Genomic DNA, 20,166 nt, shown 5'->3' with positions numbered 1-20,166 from the left:
TAGATTATTAATTTATAATTTTAATGGGACTATATACTTATATAGAAGTTTTAAAAATATTATTATCTTATTATTTTATCGATTTATGTTATATTTAACACCGGCCCAACTTGAGACCGGTAAAATTTATTAATTTATAGAGATTATTAATTTATAGATTATTAATTTATAGAAGTTCTACTGTAGTATGTGTTATGTATAATCTGTTTCGTCAGGTATAAAATTAAGGTGTTATGATGTGCGTTTGGATAAAGACATGCATTATCATGTTATTGCAAACGTTTAAAATGTATTTTTCGTCTCTTTTTTCAATATATATATCCCAAAAAGTTTATCTTATAACTTAACAAATTAAAGTTCGTTCAAAACAAGTACTAATACATACCAAGAAGGAACGAACTTTGTTATATACATACCTGAACTTGAAGGGGTCATCACGTGAGATAGTTTCAGATTTATCAGCTACAGAAGTTGGGTTTGCGTGGAGAAGAAAATACTCAAGCTCACCCAAATCTCCACTAAACCCGATGTTCTTGCATCCGTAACCGAATGGGCTCGCCGGACCGGCTCGTTGCTTCTCCAATCCCGGTTTATTAAAAAACTCTTCGCCCTCACGCTCAAATCTCCAAATGATCTCCGGTTTAACTCCATGGTTTATCACCTTGAAAAACCCATTAACGTCACAGGCTTTCACGATTTTCTCCGATAGTTTTGACCGGTCGTGTGAAGAGAAATCAATCACCGGAAAGTTACATTCGGGCGAGGCTTTCGCTTTCATTCCGGTGTTCAGGGACGGTGTTGAAGAAAGCAAAACCATGTCCTTTTTATTTTCTAACGAAAACTATCTTTTTAAAGAAACAAATACAAGTAGGGAATGAAATCAGGAGGTTTTGATATGAAAGAACTCAATAGAGGAGAGTATTATATATAGTGTATGGGCCGTGGAGCTTTAGATAAAAAGGTAGGTTTGGATAAAATAAATATTTTTGGTTAAAGCAATTTTAGATTTTCTTATAATGCTTCGGTTCCCATACGATCAGTAAATGGGAAAAATTAAAGCAATCGTCTCATCATACATATCGCGTAAGGTGGGCATGCCATCAATGGGGACGGTCGATTTTTCAAAAGCAAATTATTGTAAGAATAAATTATCTATAAATTATGCGTATATGCAAAAATTCTTTATCAGTTATGCATATATTTAGCTTGGAATTTGTCTATAAGTTGCATATATTCAGCTTTGAAAAATCGTCTATACGTTTTTTTTTATGAAGACTAAAAATCGTATAAAAGTTATGCGCATAACTCCATCAAAAATGTTGTAAGAATGTGTATTACAAAATATGTATATATTTACTTTAACAAATGCATATATTCAGCTTTTTCAACAGCATGTACATATTCAGCCTTTATTTTCAAGCTAGGTACACTTAAAAGTTAAAATATATGATTCTTTTTTATTAAATTCTGATCATGGTTGACAATCTTAACTGTGAACAACAAAATGTATAACATGTCATGATTTATCTTACGATAAGATAGATCTCTAAGATTTAGGATGCTAATATTTTTCTCATGAAGTGGCAAATAGGAAGGGGAACTTTTTTTTGGTCAAAGGGAAGGGGAACTTTATGAGAATCAATTAATCAAATGCTATTATAGACGATGCGAGCAGAGAAGTGTTGCAATGAATTGGGAAAGGTGAAGATGGGCCAGGGGTAAGGCCACCATGTCGTCACGTAGTGGAAATGGTCAACCTTGATGGCTCCTATTAGCCGTCCGATTAACTAGAGAAATTGCTTTCATAGCCCATACAAATTCTTTTCAATTATTTTGTTCTCTCAACTCTCTGTACCATGCCAATACCTAGTACCTACCCATTTACTGTCTTCTTTACTATGAGACCATCTCTTTCTTTTTCTTTTTAAATGGTTTTCATTTTTGCTTCGTTTTTTTAATGTTTGGATAACAGGCTTTCTATTGTTGGTTCACTGTTTTACGAAGACAAACGATCACATTCTAGCCAGCCGATCGTTAAATACAATGTAAATGATCCATCAATATAAATAGCACTAAATCTATCTTCTAGTCAGTTGACTTTTCTCTCTTTTTATTAAATCAAGTGCTGAATAAATCAATTAACATTTTATTTTAATTGCTTGTTTGTTTTATGCATGTCAGGATTTTTCATCGGCCTAATACTAGTCACCTATCTAACAAATCAACGTTTTATTTTCTATTGTTTTGATGTTAGGTAACTAGTTCAAGGTAACTCAAAATTGGAAAACACACATTTTGAACAGCATATAAACGACAGAAATGGATATATCGAATCATTTTAATTTTTCTAATATTCAAGATATGAAATATAAAAGAAGGATAGGAGAAAAGTTGACCAGAGACAGGTTGAACTCAACAAACATAAAGTACCTCCCGCATGCCTCGGTAAGAAGGACTCTCCCAGGCACGATAATCTAAGCAGTTTCTCCAACATCTCAAATCTCGAAAACGACAGCACAGCGATTGCCGAAGTTGGAAAGAAACCAACGGATCTTCACCAGCTGCTTCAGGAAAACCCTATTTCTTAACCGAAAGTAGCATCCTCCACCAAATTTCTTTTCAAATTCCACCGCAATATCTTCGACTCAACCACAGATCTAGACAAGTAAACCACACTTTCAAACAAAGATCTAAGCGTTGAAGATTCCAAACATCTGTTTTTCCAAAAGTGTATCACAAGAAATCAAAATGCAACAAGAACGTACCGGAAGGAGACGTTTCTCTAAGGAAGAAAAAGGAAAAGCCCAGCTAAACGAAGGAAGAAAGCGAACATCAAGCGCATCAAGGCTCCTAGCGTGGATAACTCAGCACTAATCAAGGAGAACGCCCTCACTCTAATCGGCAGAGTGACAAATCCTCAAGAGCAAAGAATCAGGGACCTCATTCCAGCCCTACCAAGAAAGTGGCACCTACAAGGCAGAACGACAGGAGCAGACCTAGGAAATGGATGTTTCCTCTTCAGATTTGATAACGAAGAAGATCTGAGGAGAGTGCTGGACAATAGACCTTACCAGTTTGCGTACTGGATGGTGATAATACAACGATGGGAGCCCATAATATCAACAGCATTTCCATCCCAAATCCCCTTCTGGATCCGTATCAAAGGCCTTCCTCTCCACTTCTGGCATGAAGATATGGTCTACAACATAGGCAAAGATCTAGGATTGGTTGTGAACCATGAGCTAACCAAAACAACTGCTAGGGTCAAGGTCCTACTCGATGGACTGAAACCTATAGTCAAAAGAGCCATAATAGAGTATGACTCGGGAGAAGAAAGCATGGTCTACCTGGAGTACGAAAAACTAGAGAACCATTGCTCGATCTGCAACTCCTTCTGTCACCTAAAGAAAGATTGCCCAGACTTCCTCTCGGCTAACCTGCATTCAACTCCACAACAGACCGAAGGAGGTCAAAGCCAGGAAGCCAATTCGCGCAGACAACAAGAGACACTCTATGGCGACAAAGGGTACCTACACCCTTACCATAGTCGAAGAGAACTGGCTCTAGAGCAGACATGGAAAAACAAAGCAGAATCCACGCAAGAGCACCGTCGGGAATCCTTCCACGATAGAGTAGACTGCCATGGTAACAGCTATGGAGATAGAGTGGCTACAAAGCAAACACGCGTTCCCCCACCAGTAAGAGAAGTAGACCCCAAACGAGCAGAAACAACTACTTGGAAGAGCAAACCTCTTGCGAAGAAAACAGAGGAACAAGTCTACAAGTCTCCACCATACTCCAGAAACAGAGAGGGCCTGAGAAGCAGAGAAGCATACAACCGTACAAACAGTTCACAACGAGAACACCAAGAATGAAGGGCAAAAACCTCGACTCAGATTCCTCCTACAACAAACACAGAGAAGGGAGTTAGAGAAGCATCACAAACTCTGAGTGAACGAGAATTGTATCTTAACCAGGAAGCTCATAGACAGCAGACTGAACTGCAAATAATAGAGGACCTAAATGAGGCAACTCAAAAATACCTCAACTGTCCAGATCCAACAGAGTCCGCGGCAAGAAGAAAAAAAGTCCTATTTAGTGATGAAAAAGGGCAAACCGAAGAAACCGCAGCCAGAATGATGGGAGCCTAGACCCAAACTACACACCAGACTCCAAGGATCAGAGAAAACCAAAAAGAGGATGCGTTATCAAAGGATAAGATTTTGCAAGATCTCCAAGAAGTTACAATTCAATACCTAAGCGTTGCAGACCCTAAGGAAGCAGCAGCAAGAAGACAGAGAGTCCTCTCAAGTGAGGCCGAAGGTTTGCTGGAAACAACTGCGACCTCCATCCTCCAGGCAGCAGAAGAACAAAGAAGACCATTATCACCTTGGGAGCTAGGGATAAGAGAGGAAAGCCCTCCCGGAATTGATTTTGAAACCGCTATGCAACCCTCCGATAAGGAGGAAACGCCTCAACCTACTCAAAGCAAGACATCAAAAGCACAAAAGAAGAAGCAGAAGCTCAAATCAGTGATTACTACACCAAACATCCTGAAAGGAATGAGTACGAGAAAGAGAAACCTATCTCAGATGAGATTCTCACCTGCAGGTGTAAGCAAATCCCCTGAGAGGAAGAAGCAGAAAGACTCCAGCACAAATTCCCAAAAAGAAGGACAAGTAGGACCGTCTACAAGGATAGTGAACCCTTCTATTAACCTGATCCCAGCAGCGGCAAAGAGGAAAGCGGATTTTCGGTTTCCTCCAACCCCGGCTCCTTAGTCGCTCTCAGCTGGAACTGTTGTGGGTTGGGGAACCCCATAACAGTCCAGCGGCTCCAGGACATTCATAAAAAGAATGAACCGGACATAATCTTCTTGATGGAGACCAAAAACGACATGGCTATGATATCAAAAACCCTCGACTGGCTGAACCTGGAAAATCACTATGAAGTTCCCCCTCATAGCCCGGGTGGAGGAGGTCTGCTACTGATCTGGAAAAAGGATATTGACATGGAAGTCATATCAGCAACACATAACTTTATTGATACAAAGATATCATACAAAGGAAAAGTCTTCCAGAGTACCTTCGTCTACGGTGAACCAGACCACACTAAAAGATTGTCGGTATGAAATCAAATATCTGCCCTCCACAGTGGAGACGATGAACCCTGGTTCCTCACCGGGGATTTCAATGAAATCATTGACAATGGAGAAAAAAGTGGTGGCATCGTCAGACCTGAAGGAACATTTTGCGCTTTTCGATCATTCCTGTCACAAAATGATCTCTTTGATATTAAACATCATGGGAATTTTTACTCTTGGAGAGGAGTCAGAAACTCACACGTGGTGCTGTGTAGACTTGATCGAGCAATGTCTAATAGCAGCTGGACAGAGCTATATCCATCATGCAGAAGCCACTATTTGAAGTACGAAGGATCTGACCATCGTCCACTCCTAACATACCTGGACACAAAAAGGAGACAAGGCAACAAAATCTTTCGGTATGACAGGAGACTAAAAGATAATGTGGAAGCCAAACAGCTAATAAAAGATACATGGAATAGTGTACCTCACCTTCATGTCGAGGAGAGACTAGCCCTGTGTCGAAGAGCAATCTGCAAGTGGAGCAAAAATTCTATGAAAACAGCAGAGAGACGCTGGAGCTCTTAAAGGATCAACTAGAAGAGGCAATAATGGACCCAATTCACAATGAAGAAAAGATCTACCATCTGAACACTAGCCTACTCCAAAACTATAGTAAAGAAGAAGATTTTTGGAAGCAACGGAGTAGGCAGTTATGGTTAACTTTGGAGGATTCCAATACAGCTTTCTTCCACGCATCAACAAAGGCTAGACAAGCGAGGAATAGACTCTCAGTGTTGGAAGATGCAGAAGGCATACCTCATTATGAAGAAGCGGAGATAACGGCGGAGATATGTGACTTCTATAACAAGCTCTTCACGACATCCGGTAAAGATGGAACGCACATCATAGAAGATGCCCTGAAACCATGCATCACAGACGAGATTAATGAAATGCTCATAAGGAAGCCAACTGCCGCCGAGATTAAAGAAGCCACCTTCTCGATCCACCCAGATAAGGCACCGGGACCCGACGGCTTTTCAGCCAGTTTCTTTCAAGCCAATTGGGATGTCATAGGACCAGCTGTTATCCAAGAGATCCAAAGCTTCTTTGAAACAGGAATCCTCCGCACCTCGCAAAACGAGACACACGTAAGATTGATACCAAAACACACAGGAGCCAAGCACGTAGGAGACTATCGACCTATAGCACTGTGCAATGTGTTTTTCAAGATCATCTCCAAGATGCTATCCATAAGACTCAAGCCGGTGTTACAAGAGGTCATTTCGGAAAATCAATCAGCATTTACAGCGGGAAGAGCTATCTCAGACAACGTTCTAATTACACATGAAGTTTTACACTTTCTAAAGTTGTCTCAAGCTCAAGTAAGATGTACAATGGCAGCGAAGACAGACATGTCTAAGGCCTATGATAGAGTGGAATGGAAATTTCTAGCACAAGTCATGCAACGAATGGGATTTCACAGCATATGGATAAATTGGATAATGCAGTGCATATCGACGGTGTCCTACTCCTATCTCATAAATGATACAGCGCAAGGTTCAGTGACGCCACAGAGGGGAATAAGGCAGGGAGACCCTCTATCACCCTACCTATTCATACTATGTGGTGAAATTCTATCTGGCCTATGTACTAGAGCAAAAGAGAGAGGAACCTTACGCGGCATCAAAGTGGCTAGAAACTCCCCAGAAGTGAACCATCTGTTGTTTGCTGACGACATGATGTTCTTCTGTCAATCCACGGAGGAAAACTGCAAGACGCTGACATCAATCCTCCTGCAATACGAAGAGATATCAGGTTAGAGGATAAACAAGGATAAATCCTCCATCACGTTCTCAACCAAAACCCCCATTGAGAGGAAAAACAAGGTAAAAGAAATGATGGAAATCAACAAGGAAGGCGGCTCAGGCAAATATCTTGGGTTACCTGAGCACTTCGGGAGGCGAAAGAGGGATTTATTCACCTCTATAGTGGATCGCATCAGACAAAGAGCAGCTACCAGATCAACAAGATTTCTCTCCAAAGCCGGAAAGCTCACCATGCTGAAATCAGTTCTCACTCCTATTCCAGTCTATGCCATGTCCTGTTTTGAATTACCTGCAAGCCTATGCAAGCGTATACAATCAGTATTGACACGATATTGGTGGGACGACTCTGATGAAAAGAAGAAAATATGTTGGGTAAGCTGGGATAAATTGTCAAAAGTAAAGGCAGATGGAGGCTTGGGATTCAGAGACATACAACTCTTTAATCAAGCCCTATTGGCAAAGCAAACATGGAGAATCCTAAAGAAACCAGAGAGCCTACTGTCAAGAATCCTACTCGGGAAGTATTGCCATAAACAATCAATTCTCAAAGTAGAGACACCAGCAGGATGTTCACATGGATGGAGAAGCATCCTACACGGCAGGGACCTACTCAAAGACTACATAGAAAAAGCTATCAGCAATGGACAAACGACACGGGTTTGGCAAGACTCGTGGATATCTCTAACAACCCAAGTGAAACCATTAGGTCCTATCCCTGAGGCAGAACTTGACTTAACAGTCTCTGACCTATTAACAGACGATATGAAATGGAACACTAAAAGGGTTAAAGAGGTCCTCCCTCACCTAGCGGAGCAAGTGCTGCAACTACAACCAAGCCAAACAGGAGCCGAGGACATCATCATTTGGCAACCAACAGCTTCAGGAGTCTATTCTACAAAGTCAGGATACACGGTAACCTCAGGCAGCAGAAACACAACTGCTCCACCGGATGATTTTGAATGGATCAGAGACGTCTGGTCCAGCCAATGCTCCCCGAAGATGAAGGTATTCTTATGGTCTATTATCCAAAAAGCACTGCCACTGGGTACAAACCTACAAAGCAGAGGAATCAAAGCACAAGCAAAGTGTGTTAGATGTGATGAAATTGAAACAGCAATGCATATCTTCTTCGAATGCCCTTTTGCAAAAGAAGTGTGGAAGAAGATACCTCTACAGAGGACAGTGAACACATCATCAATGGCGGAATTCAAAGAAGCAGTCGTAGCCTTCAGGAAGAGCATATGCCTACCGCCATCGGGTGTTACCAATCTGATACTACCATGGATCTGCTGGTCACTATGGATCGCGAGGAACACACTGATCTTCGAAAACCGATACATATCCCAAAAAGAAGTGGCTACAAAAGGAATCCGATTAGCAAAGGAATGGGGATTAGCTCAACCACCTAGAGGCCAAGGATCAAAAGGCTTACCGATAAGAAACCTCAAAAGGAATCAGGAACTCGAAGAAGACAGAACACTCATATGCAGGACATACGCGGCTTGGGAGAAGACAACCAATAAGGCGGGGCTGCGTGGGTCATATCGGAGGGACAGACCATCATCAGAAAGCAAGGATCTACCAAGCAGGAGCTCGTCGCTTCACCTTTAGTCGCAGAGGCCTTAGCACTCCGACTCGGAATCATCTCTGCAGCGAACCTAGGTCTCACAAGGATCAAGATGTTCTCTGACAATCAAACGCTCATAAGAGCAATCAACAACGACATGCAGATCAAAGAGATTTACGGAATCATCACCGATATCCAGCAAATCTCTTCCGCTTTCGTCAATATCTCCTTTAGTTTTCTTCCTCGTTTAGAAAATGTCGTAGCCGACAATTTGGCCAAACAAGCTCTCTTGGGCCTGAACTCTGGTCACTCTCCTTAATTTGTATGGACCTGAGGCCTTAAACTCCTTTTATAATTTATGCAATCAGTTAACAAAAAAAAGACCAGAGACAGGTTGGATCAATGGAACGAGACATGGCATCTGACACATTAGCCGACGTCATCCCATGAATGAAACATACATATATATCTACAGTTACCATACCTAACTCTATTGTATAAAAAATGTTTTGGTGTGGCCATTATGATGAGTAGATGAGTTAAAATGATTATCTTCTGCATTACGTAATTCTAGCTATAATATTAACACACAAAAAAGTACATATTTTAAAGAATTTGATGCATGAAAAAAGAAGGAATTTATTTTTGGGTATCGTAAACCGTAACCTGGGCTGATATGTTGGAAGATGTTTACATGAATAATGCAGTTGCTGTTTTGATTGAAGATGCCAACATGTAAGGGCAGGGTCTATATGTTCTGCTCATGATACCTGATCATCTTAAAGTAAAGTTTTGCACTTTTTACTCTGACCGTGTTAGCCATTTGATTTTATAATAAAGAGTAACACTTTCTCCGGATATATTTGGTTTCATATGTAACATTTCATTCAAGAAATCAAGTTTTCATTTACAGTAGTAGTCCATAGTTATCAGAAGTTAATGTTGCTCTTGAAGCTCTGGCCAAACTGCCAGTATGAAGGAACAACGTCGACTGCTGTCTTGATCTTACCATTGCTGGCTTGTATTCTGAAAGAGAGACTTTGCCCGTTAAGGTAAGTAAGGCTTTGCCAATTAGCTCCCCAGTTTCTTGACATTGTTTCCCACTTGTTACTTTTGGAGCCTTTGATCCATACTTTGGATAGATCGCCTGCACCTCCTACATTTGAAATGAGGACAAGCTCGAAGTAGTCTCTACCGTTCATGGTGAATCTCATACCTCCGCTTCTTCTACATCCAACCCTACAGTATTAAATCATCCCCAAGAAACTTAGCACATAAGTATATGAATATTGGATTGAAAAGGGTAAGTTTTGGTTACTTTCTATAGAGAACAGGGACGATTCCAGCTCTGTAAATGGCGATGGTCTCAAAAGCAGGCTCAGCCATATCGAAGTGAGGTCTTGGAGGATTGCACCAACCTCCATTATCGTTTGGTAAAGCGTAATTTGGAGGACAGAAGTTAGTAGCTGTGATTGTTACCCATTTTCCTTTGAGACACCATTGTGGCACTTTGGTCGCATCGCAGACCATTTGGTAACAACCGCCGCATGATTTGCCGTCGTTGAACAGTGCTGTGCTTAACGCAGCCGTGTTTGTTTTGTAACCATCGGTGTAGAGGTCGCCATAGCCACATGCTCCACCTGACCGGATTATTAAGAAATTTTTATAGCGGGTGCCTAATTTATTAATTGCAAATCTAAAAAGAGAAGTCATGAGCATGCATGCATGCATGGATGAGTTTCTTGGAGAAGAAGAAAGAAACCCTAAAACAGGAGAAAATTAACTTACCCATTGTACCGGAAGCATCACTTCCACCATAGAAGGTAGCATGAGCTTGCATCCAACCTGCTGACGCCGAGGTGATCATATTCGTGCATAACATCGTGAGGAGGAAGCTGACAACGATTGGAAGACAGAAGATCTTCGTCATTTTTGCTTTAGCTTTTTGTTTTATAAGTCTTATGATCGAAGATGAATTGTGTAATTGATGGAATACAAGTGTTTTGATGAATATCATACATAGATAAACAATGCGAGCATTTATAGTGGGAAAGCATACGAAATAACACTCTATAAAACCACATGACAAAAATTTCTTAACTTGCGGAGAAAAATGTCAGTTCGATAAGCTGTCTTCTTTTCAGTCGTAAAATACCGTTGTACGTTATAGGACAGTTAATTATATAAACAAAATGAAGTTAAGTTGTTATTTAGAATTGTATTCTTTATATCTACTAGTCTGTCTTAAAACTTATTTTATCAAAACTAAAATACAAAGGAATAGATTAAAACAAAGTCTCCTATAAATCGTACAGTCTACATCATCTCAGTCGTCAACATGGCAAATGGCAAATGTACGACGAGGGGGTAGTACTTTTCAACGTATCCATTAAGACACAAAACATTCATACCAATATTCACCAATGAAACACATTAACTGATTTGTTGAACAAAAACATTGATCATTTTACTCGTAAATTTCTAACATTTTTATAGCCATTCCAGCTTTGAAATAGCCATTTTATATGTGCTTAATATGATTCTCAGGGTTGACTGGTTATGCTATTTGATACTAAATATTTTATCGAATAGTTTCCAATATATTTTTGAAGAGAAATTGGTATCGTAAAATAAAAATGTAATATATTTCTTATGTGTACGTAACTTGACATTATCTGTCAATCATGCATGCAGTTAATCATTGGTGGCCCCTAATATGATGGCATGTCTACAGGTACGTCCTCGTTCTTATGTCACATGGTTCCATTTGATCGAAGTCGCACATGATACGTAATTTTTTTTATAGAATGGAAAGTCGATATGAAATTTCCGTAGCAGATTGACGAAGATTATAATTCAGTTTCATCGTTCTGTAAGTTTCTTTTTGCTGTGAAAATCTTATCACAAGTGTCGAGTTGGCAAATTTGAGACGAGTTCGTGGGAATAGGAGAAATGGATCAGGCACACATCGAGAAGACTGTGACAGTATCATGAAGATAAATAACAGTTTGGGAAACCTTCAGAGTCTCCTGGTTTCAGCTTTAGAGGAACGGAACAAGTTTTTCATGATGTGATATTCTACGACGGTGCATGAACCGGTGGCTCTTGTACTGGTGGAGTTTTATTGGAACTCACGACAAACATAACTGATCGGTTAGGTGATTGATACGAGAAGGTTTTTATGCAACAAGGTCCAAACACTACTGGAAGCAATCTGGTAAACTGAGCAACCTCCTCAAGTATACACACACATAGAGACATAGAGTGAAGATTGCAGAATGAAAACAGTATAGATTAATATGTAAAACTGAGCATGAACAAAAGCTAAATGGTATTAATTGTAGTTAATATACTTTTGTTTGGGTTTATTAGAATCTTTTTGATTCTTTTCACTGGAAACAAGAAGCAAATTACATTATATTACAGAGAGAGAGAGAGAGAGAGAGAGAGAGAGTCGAGACACGTCTTTTGTTTTCTGATTTTGTAGTTTTAAAATGAGGAAACTAGAACATCATCGGAAGTATTTACACCTCTAAAGACGTTCCTGTCTGAAGGCAAACCGGCTACAACACCGTGTTCGATTCCACATTCGTTCGTTCCTCTCTTGATCTTGAAGTAACCATCCTGAAATATATATATATATATAATTACACATTTAAACGTCAGATTTGGTGTGTTCCCTCTGGATTCTTGAACGTAAAAGTACCTTAGAAGATCACAAGTAAAAAAGTTTGATAGGAGAGAAAAGAGAGGTACTTACATCACCCCAGCTTCGGTTCCATTGATTTGCAAGCAACTGGTAACAATTCAAAAAAGAAGAACAAGAACCTCATCAACTCTCTCCAGCCAATAGAAAACTCATAGAGAGTGTGTTTCAGAAGTGGATTTCATACCCAATAGTCTTCGCCATCATCAGAAGTTCCCCAGCCAATAAGCTTGACAGCATGACCTCCAATGTTAGCACCTGTTATGTGCTTGTACACTCCAGATTTGTAATGCGCAAAGTCCTTTGGTAAACCAGAAAAAAAAAAAGAAGAAGAAAGAATTCATGTAAATATTGAATTAATCATATGTTTATCTAAAACCTTGGACTAACCTCGTAAACGGTAAAGGCAACCTCAACAGGTCCGTTTGTGTAAACTTCAGCCATAATGTCTTGAGGGTCATGCCTGACTTTGTAGGCGCTAACACCATAGTGTTTTGATTCACGCCAAAGCTGGTTTCCACTAACACATTTCCTCACACATTTTGGTGTAGGGTATGCGGGTTCGCATCCCGGGTGTGAGCATCCAGTATTGTCAAAGTATGGATCACACTGAGGAAAGGAAACCAACAACATTTGACAAACTTTCTTCTTCTTTTTTTCTTAAAAAAGACCATTGAATTACATGAGATAATAAAACAGAGAACTTACCTCTTCGGTGACTACACCGTGGTGCTTAAAGTATCGCCAGGCGGAAATAGGGTAGCCACCATTACAGCCTTGACCGCAAAGGAATCCACAACATGCTAAGAGATCATTGACTGATAAAGAAATATTCTGCATTGGGAGGGAACACACAAAAAAATATTTATCAAGAGAAAGATGGAATGCAGTCATCAGTATTTTGCTTGGCTAGATGAAAAAATGGTGTTACCATGTTATATTTGATGCAGAACCTGTCAGACAATGATTCTACAGCCCCAAATGCCCAGCAAGAACCACAGTGACCCTAAACCCAAAACCAAAATCCAGAAAATGTTTTTGTTCATCTCAAAACGCATTGTCTAGTATATAAATTCCACTAAAAAATGGGGTTGGGTTTGTACCTGATCTATAACCGAGGAGAGAATGTGAAAGAAAACATAAAAAGACTAAGTCAGGAGTATAAGAGAAAGACATAGAGACAAAAGAGAATGGAAGCTAAAATGAAAAAAGAAAAGACCTAGGATCCTTCCAATACTGGAGCACTGAGACCAAGCGGTTCTAGCGTCAAATTGTTTAGGAAGCTTGAGAGAGATGGAGATGTCATGGCTTACAACAGGTACACCTAAGAATGCGTTCTTAGGTGTTGGTTTAACACCGAGGAGGCGCTTAAACTCTGCAACCTGAGAATACAGAAAACAAAAGAGAGTAGTCAGGTTTGAGGAAAAATGATTAAGAATTAGTCAAAAAAAAAAAAAAAATATCAAAAGAGAAAGATGGAAAAGAAACTAACGGTGAAGTTAGCAAAGCGATCATTAAAAGCAGCTTTCCATCCAGCCTTTGGATTCTCATTGACTTGCTTCACAATCTCATCCTGCAAAAGAAAGATATGACCTTTTTTTTTTTTTTTGAAAAAGGGAACTCTTTTTGGAAGATTGTCTGCTGCAATTCCCACCTGGAGAATTGGTGAGGTCAGCTTCTGATTAGAAAGATTGTCTGCTCCAAATGCAATTCCCTCCTGATTTTAAAGATGAAACAAACGTTCTACAGAGTCAAACCTCAGAGGTGCGATCCAAAGCTCATACCATCATGTATTTTGATGATCCCACAGGAACACACAAATCCTCAAAGTTTGAATTTTTTTTTCTTTTTTTTTTTAAAAAAACACTAAACCCACAAAACAAAAGGCAGATCAAACTCAAATAGCCAAAAGAATCAATCCCAGATGAAAAAAGGTACCACCATCCATCCATAAGTCTAAATCTTTATAAGCAAACAGGGAAACAGAGAGGATGAACTCACCCCTAAAAGTAAAAGTAAGATAGCAAAGGCTAAGTAGTAGACTCTGACGATGCGATGATGATGATGATGATGATCACCCATTAATCTCCCCTCCTCTGCTCAATCAGTTCCCAGAGAATCAATCAAACAAAACAATGATTTGCCGACTTTTTGGATAAAAAAAAAGAGGAGTGTGTGTGGTATTATTCTATTCAAATCAAAGATGGTTTCTTTTCTCAAACTCTAAAATTGAAAATGACACATCATTTTAACTTATTTTATTCCAGGAAAGCCATCTTGGCCGTTGATTTTATCCCACCAACCACATTATAAAGGCCTTTGATTAAGAGGTTCCGCCAAATTCAAGCTCTTGGATCTGGACGAGTTCTATACCTTTATGGGCCTTTCACGCCCCCCCCCCCCCCCCTTTTTTACAACTCTTTTTTTTTTTCATTTCAACTTATGGATCATCAGAGACAGGAATGTTCATTTTGGATGGGTTTGTCTGATTTCATCTAATATAATCTTTTGTAGTAAATAATCGATTTGAATTAGCTTTCACAAATGGGTCTAATCCCGCTGTCCAGAACTAAGCTTGTAAAATAAAATGTTGTGCATGGACCAGTTAGTGCAGAAGATATCTTAAGCCCATCCGCATACCTTTGGGCACCTTCAAGTCGAGTTTACAAAATTTCAAAAAAGGCCATGAAAGTTGAAGCATTGTGGCAGAAACACCAAAAACAAACACAAAGTCTTTATCAATCTAAAACTGTGTTTATGATTTAACAAAGTAGACATAAATTCATTGCTTAATGGTTAATTAACAATAACACCAGAGACCACAAGTGGCAGACACAAACAGAGACATCAGACATGGGAGATGGAGTAATATGGTACAGAAATTGACATTGTTGGTAAAAATAAAATTAAAAAGTCTCTTTTCATAAAAGATTGATTGAAGAAGCAATTAATTACCTCAAAGTCTGTTGGTTATGTTGAAGATTCTCCTTCCAGTCGAAGCCTCTTACAGCAGACCTTTTCATCATTTGCGTTTCCAACTTGGCTCTCTTTCGCTTCCATTGAACATCTCTTGTATGGCTTAAACCCTGTTTCTCTCATTTTAACACTCTTGCCCTCTTCTTCATCCACTGCATTTTCTTGGTTTGCATTACAAGAATCTTGAATCTTGTTTAAAGTTTTGGTTTTATATTTATATTCGAAAGTTCCTTTTAAGGAAAGATTTTGAATTCCTTTTTGGCATCCTAAGTAAGATTATTGAGAATTTCGTGATAATACAATACACAAGAACCTAAATAAAATGCTAATAAAAGTCACAGATACAAAAACGTAAATATCTCATAGCAAAATGCCTTGAAGAAAGGGACACGCTAAATTCAAGAACACAAGACAAAATCGAAATTACAACATACAATTCAAAAACAACTTTTCTTGAAGTCTATACTACAAAACCGAGAGATTTTGCCTAATGAAAAATCTCGTGAGAAATTGAATCTCAATATACTGCAACACTTAAGAGAAGTTGTAAAGATTAGAATTATCACCTTTAATTTGGAACCTCGTTTCCATTTAGCTAGTTCTTTAAGACAATTTGTTTTTTACGTTTCCATGCAGAAGAATTCTTTTTTCTTTTTTTTTTTGCTAAAATGATGTATGCAGAACATATTCCCGAATGCATGTTCCAACCAAGTCAAAGATCTTCATAGGTTTTAATTAGGGGTGGGCAAAAAACCCAAACCGAACCAAACCAAACCAACCAAACCGAAATTAAACCGAACCAAACCAAACCGTGCTCTTTATGTAACCCAATTGGTTCATGTTTTACTCAACCCGAACGGTTTGGTTTGGTTTGGATTTAAACCGAATCAAATCGAACCAAACCGATAATCCAATATATATAGTAAAATATATATATATATATATATATATTATATATATATATATATATATATATATATATTAACATATTGTAAATTTTAGTTAAAGTTTTGTTTTTCATTTTTTCATAACTTCCATGTCTTTAAAAAAAATTATTAATACGATTCAAATAATACTATTATATATAAAATCATGTAGCATAAGCTTTTAGATTCTCACTCTATCGTTTATGAGTTGATTATTTTTTAATAAAAGTATAAAACTGATGCCTTCGTATTTTATAACCAACCCGAACTACACCGAACCAAACTAGACCATAATAATGTAAACCGAACTAAATCTAAACCAAACCGAACTGAACCGAACCGAATTAAATCCAAACCGAACCCAAACCAAAGCTACTTTGGTTTTAATTGGTTTGAGTTTTATAAAACCCAAATTACCCAAACCAAACCGAATCCAAACCGAACCCGAAACTAAACCGAAATGCCCACCCCTATTTAATGCAATCTCAAAATTTCTAGCATACCAAAAATATATGAGAAAGTACGTTTAAAAGCTGCTCTTGAGGGTAAATGGTAACCATTCCTGAGATTTTGGGTCATATAAACCATTTATTGAGAATTTTAATAAATAATTTTTTTTTATGATTTTGAATACTTGTGTTTATATATTTCAAAAAAATTAGATAACAGAAACAAATGTTTTATTCGACTTTGCCCATGATCAGTCTAAGCTAAATTCAATAGTCATTCACCAAACAATTGCACATATAAATGAATCTTCTCCCATAAAACCCTAACCCTTGAGGACTCTGTTAACCACCGTCTACAAGTTTATCATCTTCGCCGTCAAAAGTAAAAACAAGGGATCCATATAACTTACGTGGCAGTTTGGCAAAGACTTTTCTATAAAGGCCGATTGATCTGGGCTTGAATTCAAGACCAAATCGCCAAATAGATGATGTTAAATCCACAAGCCTAGCAAAGTTTGATTCACTCTCTTACTTAATAACAAATTAAATAGGCCGCACCGGAAGATTTACACTACTATTTGTAATAGCCCAGTTTCCTAATTTACAAGCCTCATAAGAGCAAACCATTCCTAAAATATTGTAATCAATTTTAACATAAGAAAATAAAATAACTAAAACTTGTTTAGAGCAGTGGACCAATCCAAGTAGTAGTTCAATGCGACAAAACATGAAGGTCTCGAAACAGATAAAACCAAAAAGAAGAAACGTAAGTGATTGCTGGCTGCTTAGTCGAACAAGCCAAAACCCAAATCTCCATCACTCTCTTCAGCTACTTCTTCCTGCAACCCAAAGCATGCTTGGTTATATACAAGATGGATACAACTACCAACAAAGAAAAAAAAAAAGTAACTAGTTGTTGTTTTTTTGTTATATGGCTTGTACCTTCTTCTTCTCTTCAGCGGCAGGTGCAGCAGCAGCACCACCACCACCGGCAGCTGGAGCAGCAGCAGCAACTGGAGCACCGCCTCCACCACCAGCACCAACGTTAATGATGAGGTCAGTGACGTTACGTTTCTCAGCCATCTTGGCGAATAGCATTGGCCAGTATGACTCAATGCTCACACCAGCTGATTTGACCAATGTAGCGATCTTGTCGGCCTTAAACAACATCAAATTAAGGACATAAGGTCAATAAAATCAAACCAGAACGATTTTAATGGAAGAAAAAAAACAGATAGCGATGATTAAAGAATCTCCAGATAAATAGCGATGATTAAGGAAATGAGAAGAAAAGAGAATACAAACCGTGATGGCAATACCCTCGTCCTCAAGGATCATAACAGCGTAGCTGCAAGCAAGCTCTCCCACTGTCGACATTTCTTTCTCTGAAACCATTTCAATAACCGCTGATTAATCACCAATCCGCTCCGTTCAACTCAAAAATTCTAACTATTCATATCTAAAACAACAACCAGAAGAAACGATCCTATAAAAAAAACTAATGGAATATTATTATTCAGAAAAAAAACTAGGCCTGCAGCAAGTACAATCTAACAATGATCTTCCAGGATTCATAAGATAGAGCAGTACGGAGGAACATCATGCATGTACCTGGTGGGATCGTTTATGCTTTCGCAGAGCGGCTCCGAGTGTAATTTCGCTAGGGTTACATACGAATTTGTCTAGACGCTGAGATTTATAAAGCCTCTAACCCAGCCAGATACGGCCCGGTTTAGTAGTCCATAGGCCCATTTTAATCACTGTGCACGGTTTAAGCTTATTACTACTGTAGCCCTTTGTTTTTATTTGGTCTTTTATGCGCCTTACTGAGGTCTGTGTGAATATATCTATTACTATAAAATATGGTGTATTTCTCCTGAGTCGCCACGTTGGATGACACGTCACAAATTCGGAGTTTGATATAGCGACACGTATCTAGAGAATGAAACCCTGAGTTTCATTTATTCAGGATTGTAATTCGTTTGGGCTTTTATACATATTCGGTATCTTTTGAAGTTTTATGAAGCCCATTAAAGAGTAAATCAATATGCTGGAAACGCGTCGTTTTATTTTGTAATATTATATGGGTTCAATCCGTTTCTTTCTCCGCCTCCGCGATATGGGGTTACACCTAAGGTTTCGAATCAGTTGCTTCATCTTCTTCTCACCATCCCAGAAATCCATAAGTTACAGATTCATCTTATTAAAGTCCTTAAATCATCATTAACGATCTACCTTCAATGCGGACTTTGCTCTTAAAAGACGGAGGAACTTCAAGTATAAAAAGGTTAGCATTCTACTCTCTAAATCATCCTATCAATCTATTGAAACAACGAATCTGAACAGAGACTTCGGGTTTGTTAAAAATCAATCTCTCTGTTACACAAAAAAAGTTTTGACATTTTTGTTGTGTCTGTGTGCAGAAGTTGAATAGGTGAAAGAGAGGATGGCGAAGCTACTGCTTGGTGAAGACATGTCAGGTTCTGGTGAAAGAGTTTGTCCTGCCATCTCTAACGCTATTACCAATCTCTACGGTAATTAGCTTTAGTTTTGAATATCTATATGATATTAAGGAGATAAATGATGACTTTCTCTGCCATGTGTGCCATCTGATGGATTCTCTAAGCAGTCCAGGAAGAAGCTAGACCACATTTATGATTTCACTAACCAAATCTTGAAAGCGTGTATGTCAATCAACCGCATTGTGCTAACTGAAATGGAAGTTCCAAAAGCATACCTTGAAGCTCTTCCAAAGGTTTAATAAAAACTTTAAATCTTATATTTAGTTTCTGAAGTTGCGTTTGAATCATATTGTTCTGTCTACAGAACGGGAAACACCATGCCTTGAAGATTTTTTTTATGGAAACATCACGTCTGATAACTTCTCAGCAGGTTACTTGCTTGGACTCAATAGATCTTTCGTCCGAGCTTGCGGCTATGGAGATGGTGGATAGAGTAGAAATATCAATGTACATCTGGAGAAGAATAGCTCATACAAGGCATTTGATTTCACTGTATAGATCCATTGATGCAAGACCCTCTTGGGGGATGATGAATCAAACGGTAACACTTTTGATTGGTCGGAGAGAGAAAGAGAGAGAACAATTACCCAACAAGGAATCTGAAGTTTGAGATGTACGAATTGAAACGGTGAACGGTGAGATGAGTCTATAAAGTGTTACCGTTGAAAATATGGGGATGAAGGAGTGGCTGAAAGAGAATATAAAGGAGGAGGAATATGTGGTGATGAAGGCAGAGGTTGAGGTAATGGAGAAGATGATGAGAACAAGACGATAAAATGGTGGATAATGTTTGCTTGGAATGCAAGCCAACAAGTACTAGGGCTAAGGGGAAGGAACATGTAGAGGGACGTGATAAAATTTGTTTTACGCATTTTATGATCATTCATGTATTGTTGTGTTCTTAATTAATTATGTTAAGTAATTCTTCGCTGAAGATTGTTTTATTTTCTCCTAGAACAAATGAATTCCATAAATCTTTGTTACAAGAAAGAAAAACATAAAGTCTGAGGATAAATTCAGAAAACTATCTATAAGAATCAACAGTACAATTGAAATTGCATAAAACCCAAATGAAAATTCAAAAAGATGTGCACCTTTATATCCTTCC

At 38.6% G+C, this 20,166-nt stretch overlaps 5 protein-coding genes across 7 annotated transcripts in view; 1 reads left to right on the top strand and 4 right to left on the bottom strand.

The window, feature by feature from the left end:
- Window positions 1-1,067, bottom strand: part of LOC108831486 (gibberellin 2-beta-dioxygenase 6) — a 7,577-nt gene extending 6,510 nt beyond the window's left edge. Inside the window, exon 1 of one of the 3 annotated variants that reach the window (XR_008937493.1) lies at window positions 417-1,064. Coding sequence is in view for 2 of the 3 variants with exons in the window: in XM_056992078.1 (XP_056848058.1) it covers window positions 417-817 (401 nt within the window). In the remaining variant the exon portion in view is untranslated. Of the gene's footprint in view, window positions 1-416 lie in introns of all 3 variants that reach the window. The other 2 variants (XM_056992078.1, XM_056992079.1) reach the window with 2 other exon arrangements.
- A 2,127-nt stretch (window positions 1,068-3,194) lies between these two features.
- Window positions 3,195-4,781, top strand: LOC108831485 (uncharacterized). Its single transcript, XM_018605026.1, has 2 exons — window positions 3,195-3,840; window positions 4,270-4,781. Exons 1-2 carry the CDS (start codon window positions 3,195-3,197, stop codon window positions 4,779-4,781), a joined length of 1,158 nt encoding a protein of 385 aa, XP_018460528.1.
- A 4,627-nt stretch (window positions 4,782-9,408) lies between these two features.
- LOC108831488 (putative expansin-A17) lies at window positions 9,409-10,409 on the bottom strand. Its single transcript, XM_018605031.2, has 3 exons — window positions 10,268-10,409; window positions 9,798-10,119; window positions 9,409-9,718 (listed from the first exon to the last, which is right to left on the bottom strand). Exons 1-3 carry the CDS (start codon window positions 10,407-10,409, stop codon window positions 9,409-9,411), a joined length of 774 nt encoding a protein of 257 aa, XP_018460533.1.
- Window positions 10,410-11,793: 1,384 nt separating this feature from the next.
- LOC108831481 (cathepsin B-like protease 2) lies at window positions 11,794-14,405 on the bottom strand. The gene is made up of 11 exons (XM_018605024.2): window positions 14,187-14,405; window positions 13,840-13,902; window positions 13,678-13,758; window positions 13,405-13,567; window positions 13,289-13,293; window positions 13,117-13,191; window positions 12,894-13,019; window positions 12,576-12,794; window positions 12,373-12,486; window positions 12,240-12,275; window positions 11,794-12,103 (listed from the first exon to the last, which is right to left on the bottom strand). The coding sequence occupies exons 1-11, from the start codon at window positions 14,265-14,267 to the stop codon at window positions 11,969-11,971; spliced, it is 1,098 nt and encodes a 365-aa protein (XP_018460526.1). The 5' UTR covers window positions 14,268-14,405; the 3' UTR covers window positions 11,794-11,968.
- Window positions 14,406-17,199: 2,794 nt separating this feature from the next.
- Window positions 17,200-18,280, bottom strand: LOC108831487 (60S acidic ribosomal protein P1-3). Its single transcript, XM_018605030.2, has 4 exons — window positions 18,148-18,280; window positions 17,842-17,921; window positions 17,479-17,694; window positions 17,200-17,375 (listed from the first exon to the last, which is right to left on the bottom strand). Exons 2-4 carry the CDS (start codon window positions 17,911-17,913, stop codon window positions 17,322-17,324), a joined length of 342 nt encoding a protein of 113 aa, XP_018460532.1. The 5' UTR covers window positions 17,914-17,921; window positions 18,148-18,280; the 3' UTR covers window positions 17,200-17,321.
- Window positions 18,281-20,166: the final 1,886 nt, after the last annotated feature.

The sequence above is a fragment of the Raphanus sativus genome, chromosome 8 (assembly GCF_000801105.2).
Source record: "Raphanus sativus cultivar WK10039 chromosome 8, ASM80110v3, whole genome shotgun sequence".
Lineage (NCBI taxonomy): Eukaryota > Viridiplantae > Streptophyta > Magnoliopsida > Brassicales > Brassicaceae > Raphanus > Raphanus sativus.
Note: the sequence above shows the minus strand (reverse complement) of the source record. Positions and strands in the feature narration are given on the sequence as shown.

What these genes read in the sequence shown, in the direction of transcription:
- LOC108831485 (XM_018605026.1), top strand. Translation starts at nt 3,195, where the DNA reads ATGGTCTACAACATAGGCAAAGATCTAGGATTGGTTGTGAACCATGAG. An exon ending in AAGCAGAGAAGCATACAACC is followed by an intron (nt 3,841 to 4,269) that starts GTACAAACAGTT and finishes TAAGCGTTGCAG; the next exon opens with ACCCTAAGGAAGCAGCAGCA.
- LOC108831488 (XM_018605031.2), bottom strand. Translation starts at nt 10,409, where the DNA reads ATGACGAAGATCTTCTGTCTTCCAATCGTTGTCAGCTTCCTCCTCACG. An exon ending in TGATGCTTCCGGTACAATGG is followed by an intron (nt 10,120 to 10,267) that starts GTAAGTTAATTT and finishes TAATCCGGTCAG; the next exon opens with GTGGAGCATGTGGCTATGGC. An exon ending in GTCCCTGTTCTCTATAGAAA is followed by an intron (nt 9,719 to 9,797) that starts GTAACCAAAACT and finishes TTAATACTGTAG; the next exon opens with GGTTGGATGTAGAAGAAGCG.
- LOC108831481 (XM_018605024.2), bottom strand. Translation starts at nt 14,267, where the DNA reads ATGGGTGATCATCATCATCATCATCATCGCATCGTCAGAGTCTACTAC. An exon ending in TCTGCATCAAATATAACATG is followed by an intron (nt 13,020 to 13,116) that starts GTAACACCATTT and finishes CTCCCAATGCAG; the next exon opens with AATATTTCTTTATCAGTCAA. An exon ending in ATGATGGCGAAGACTATTGG is followed by an intron (nt 12,276 to 12,372) that starts GTATGAAATCCA and finishes AATTGTTACCAG; the next exon opens with TTGCTTGCAAATCAATGGAA.
- LOC108831487 (XM_018605030.2), bottom strand. Translation starts at nt 17,913, where the DNA reads ATGTCGACAGTGGGAGAGCTTGCTTGCAGCTACGCTGTTATGATCCTT. An exon ending in ACGAGGGTATTGCCATCACG is followed by an intron (nt 17,695 to 17,841) that starts GTTTGTATTCTC and finishes ATGTTGTTTAAG; the next exon opens with GCCGACAAGATCGCTACATT. An exon ending in CCGCTGAAGAGAAGAAGAAG is followed by an intron (nt 17,376 to 17,478) that starts GTACAAGCCATA and finishes TTTGGGTTGCAG; the next exon opens with GAAGAAGTAGCTGAAGAGAG.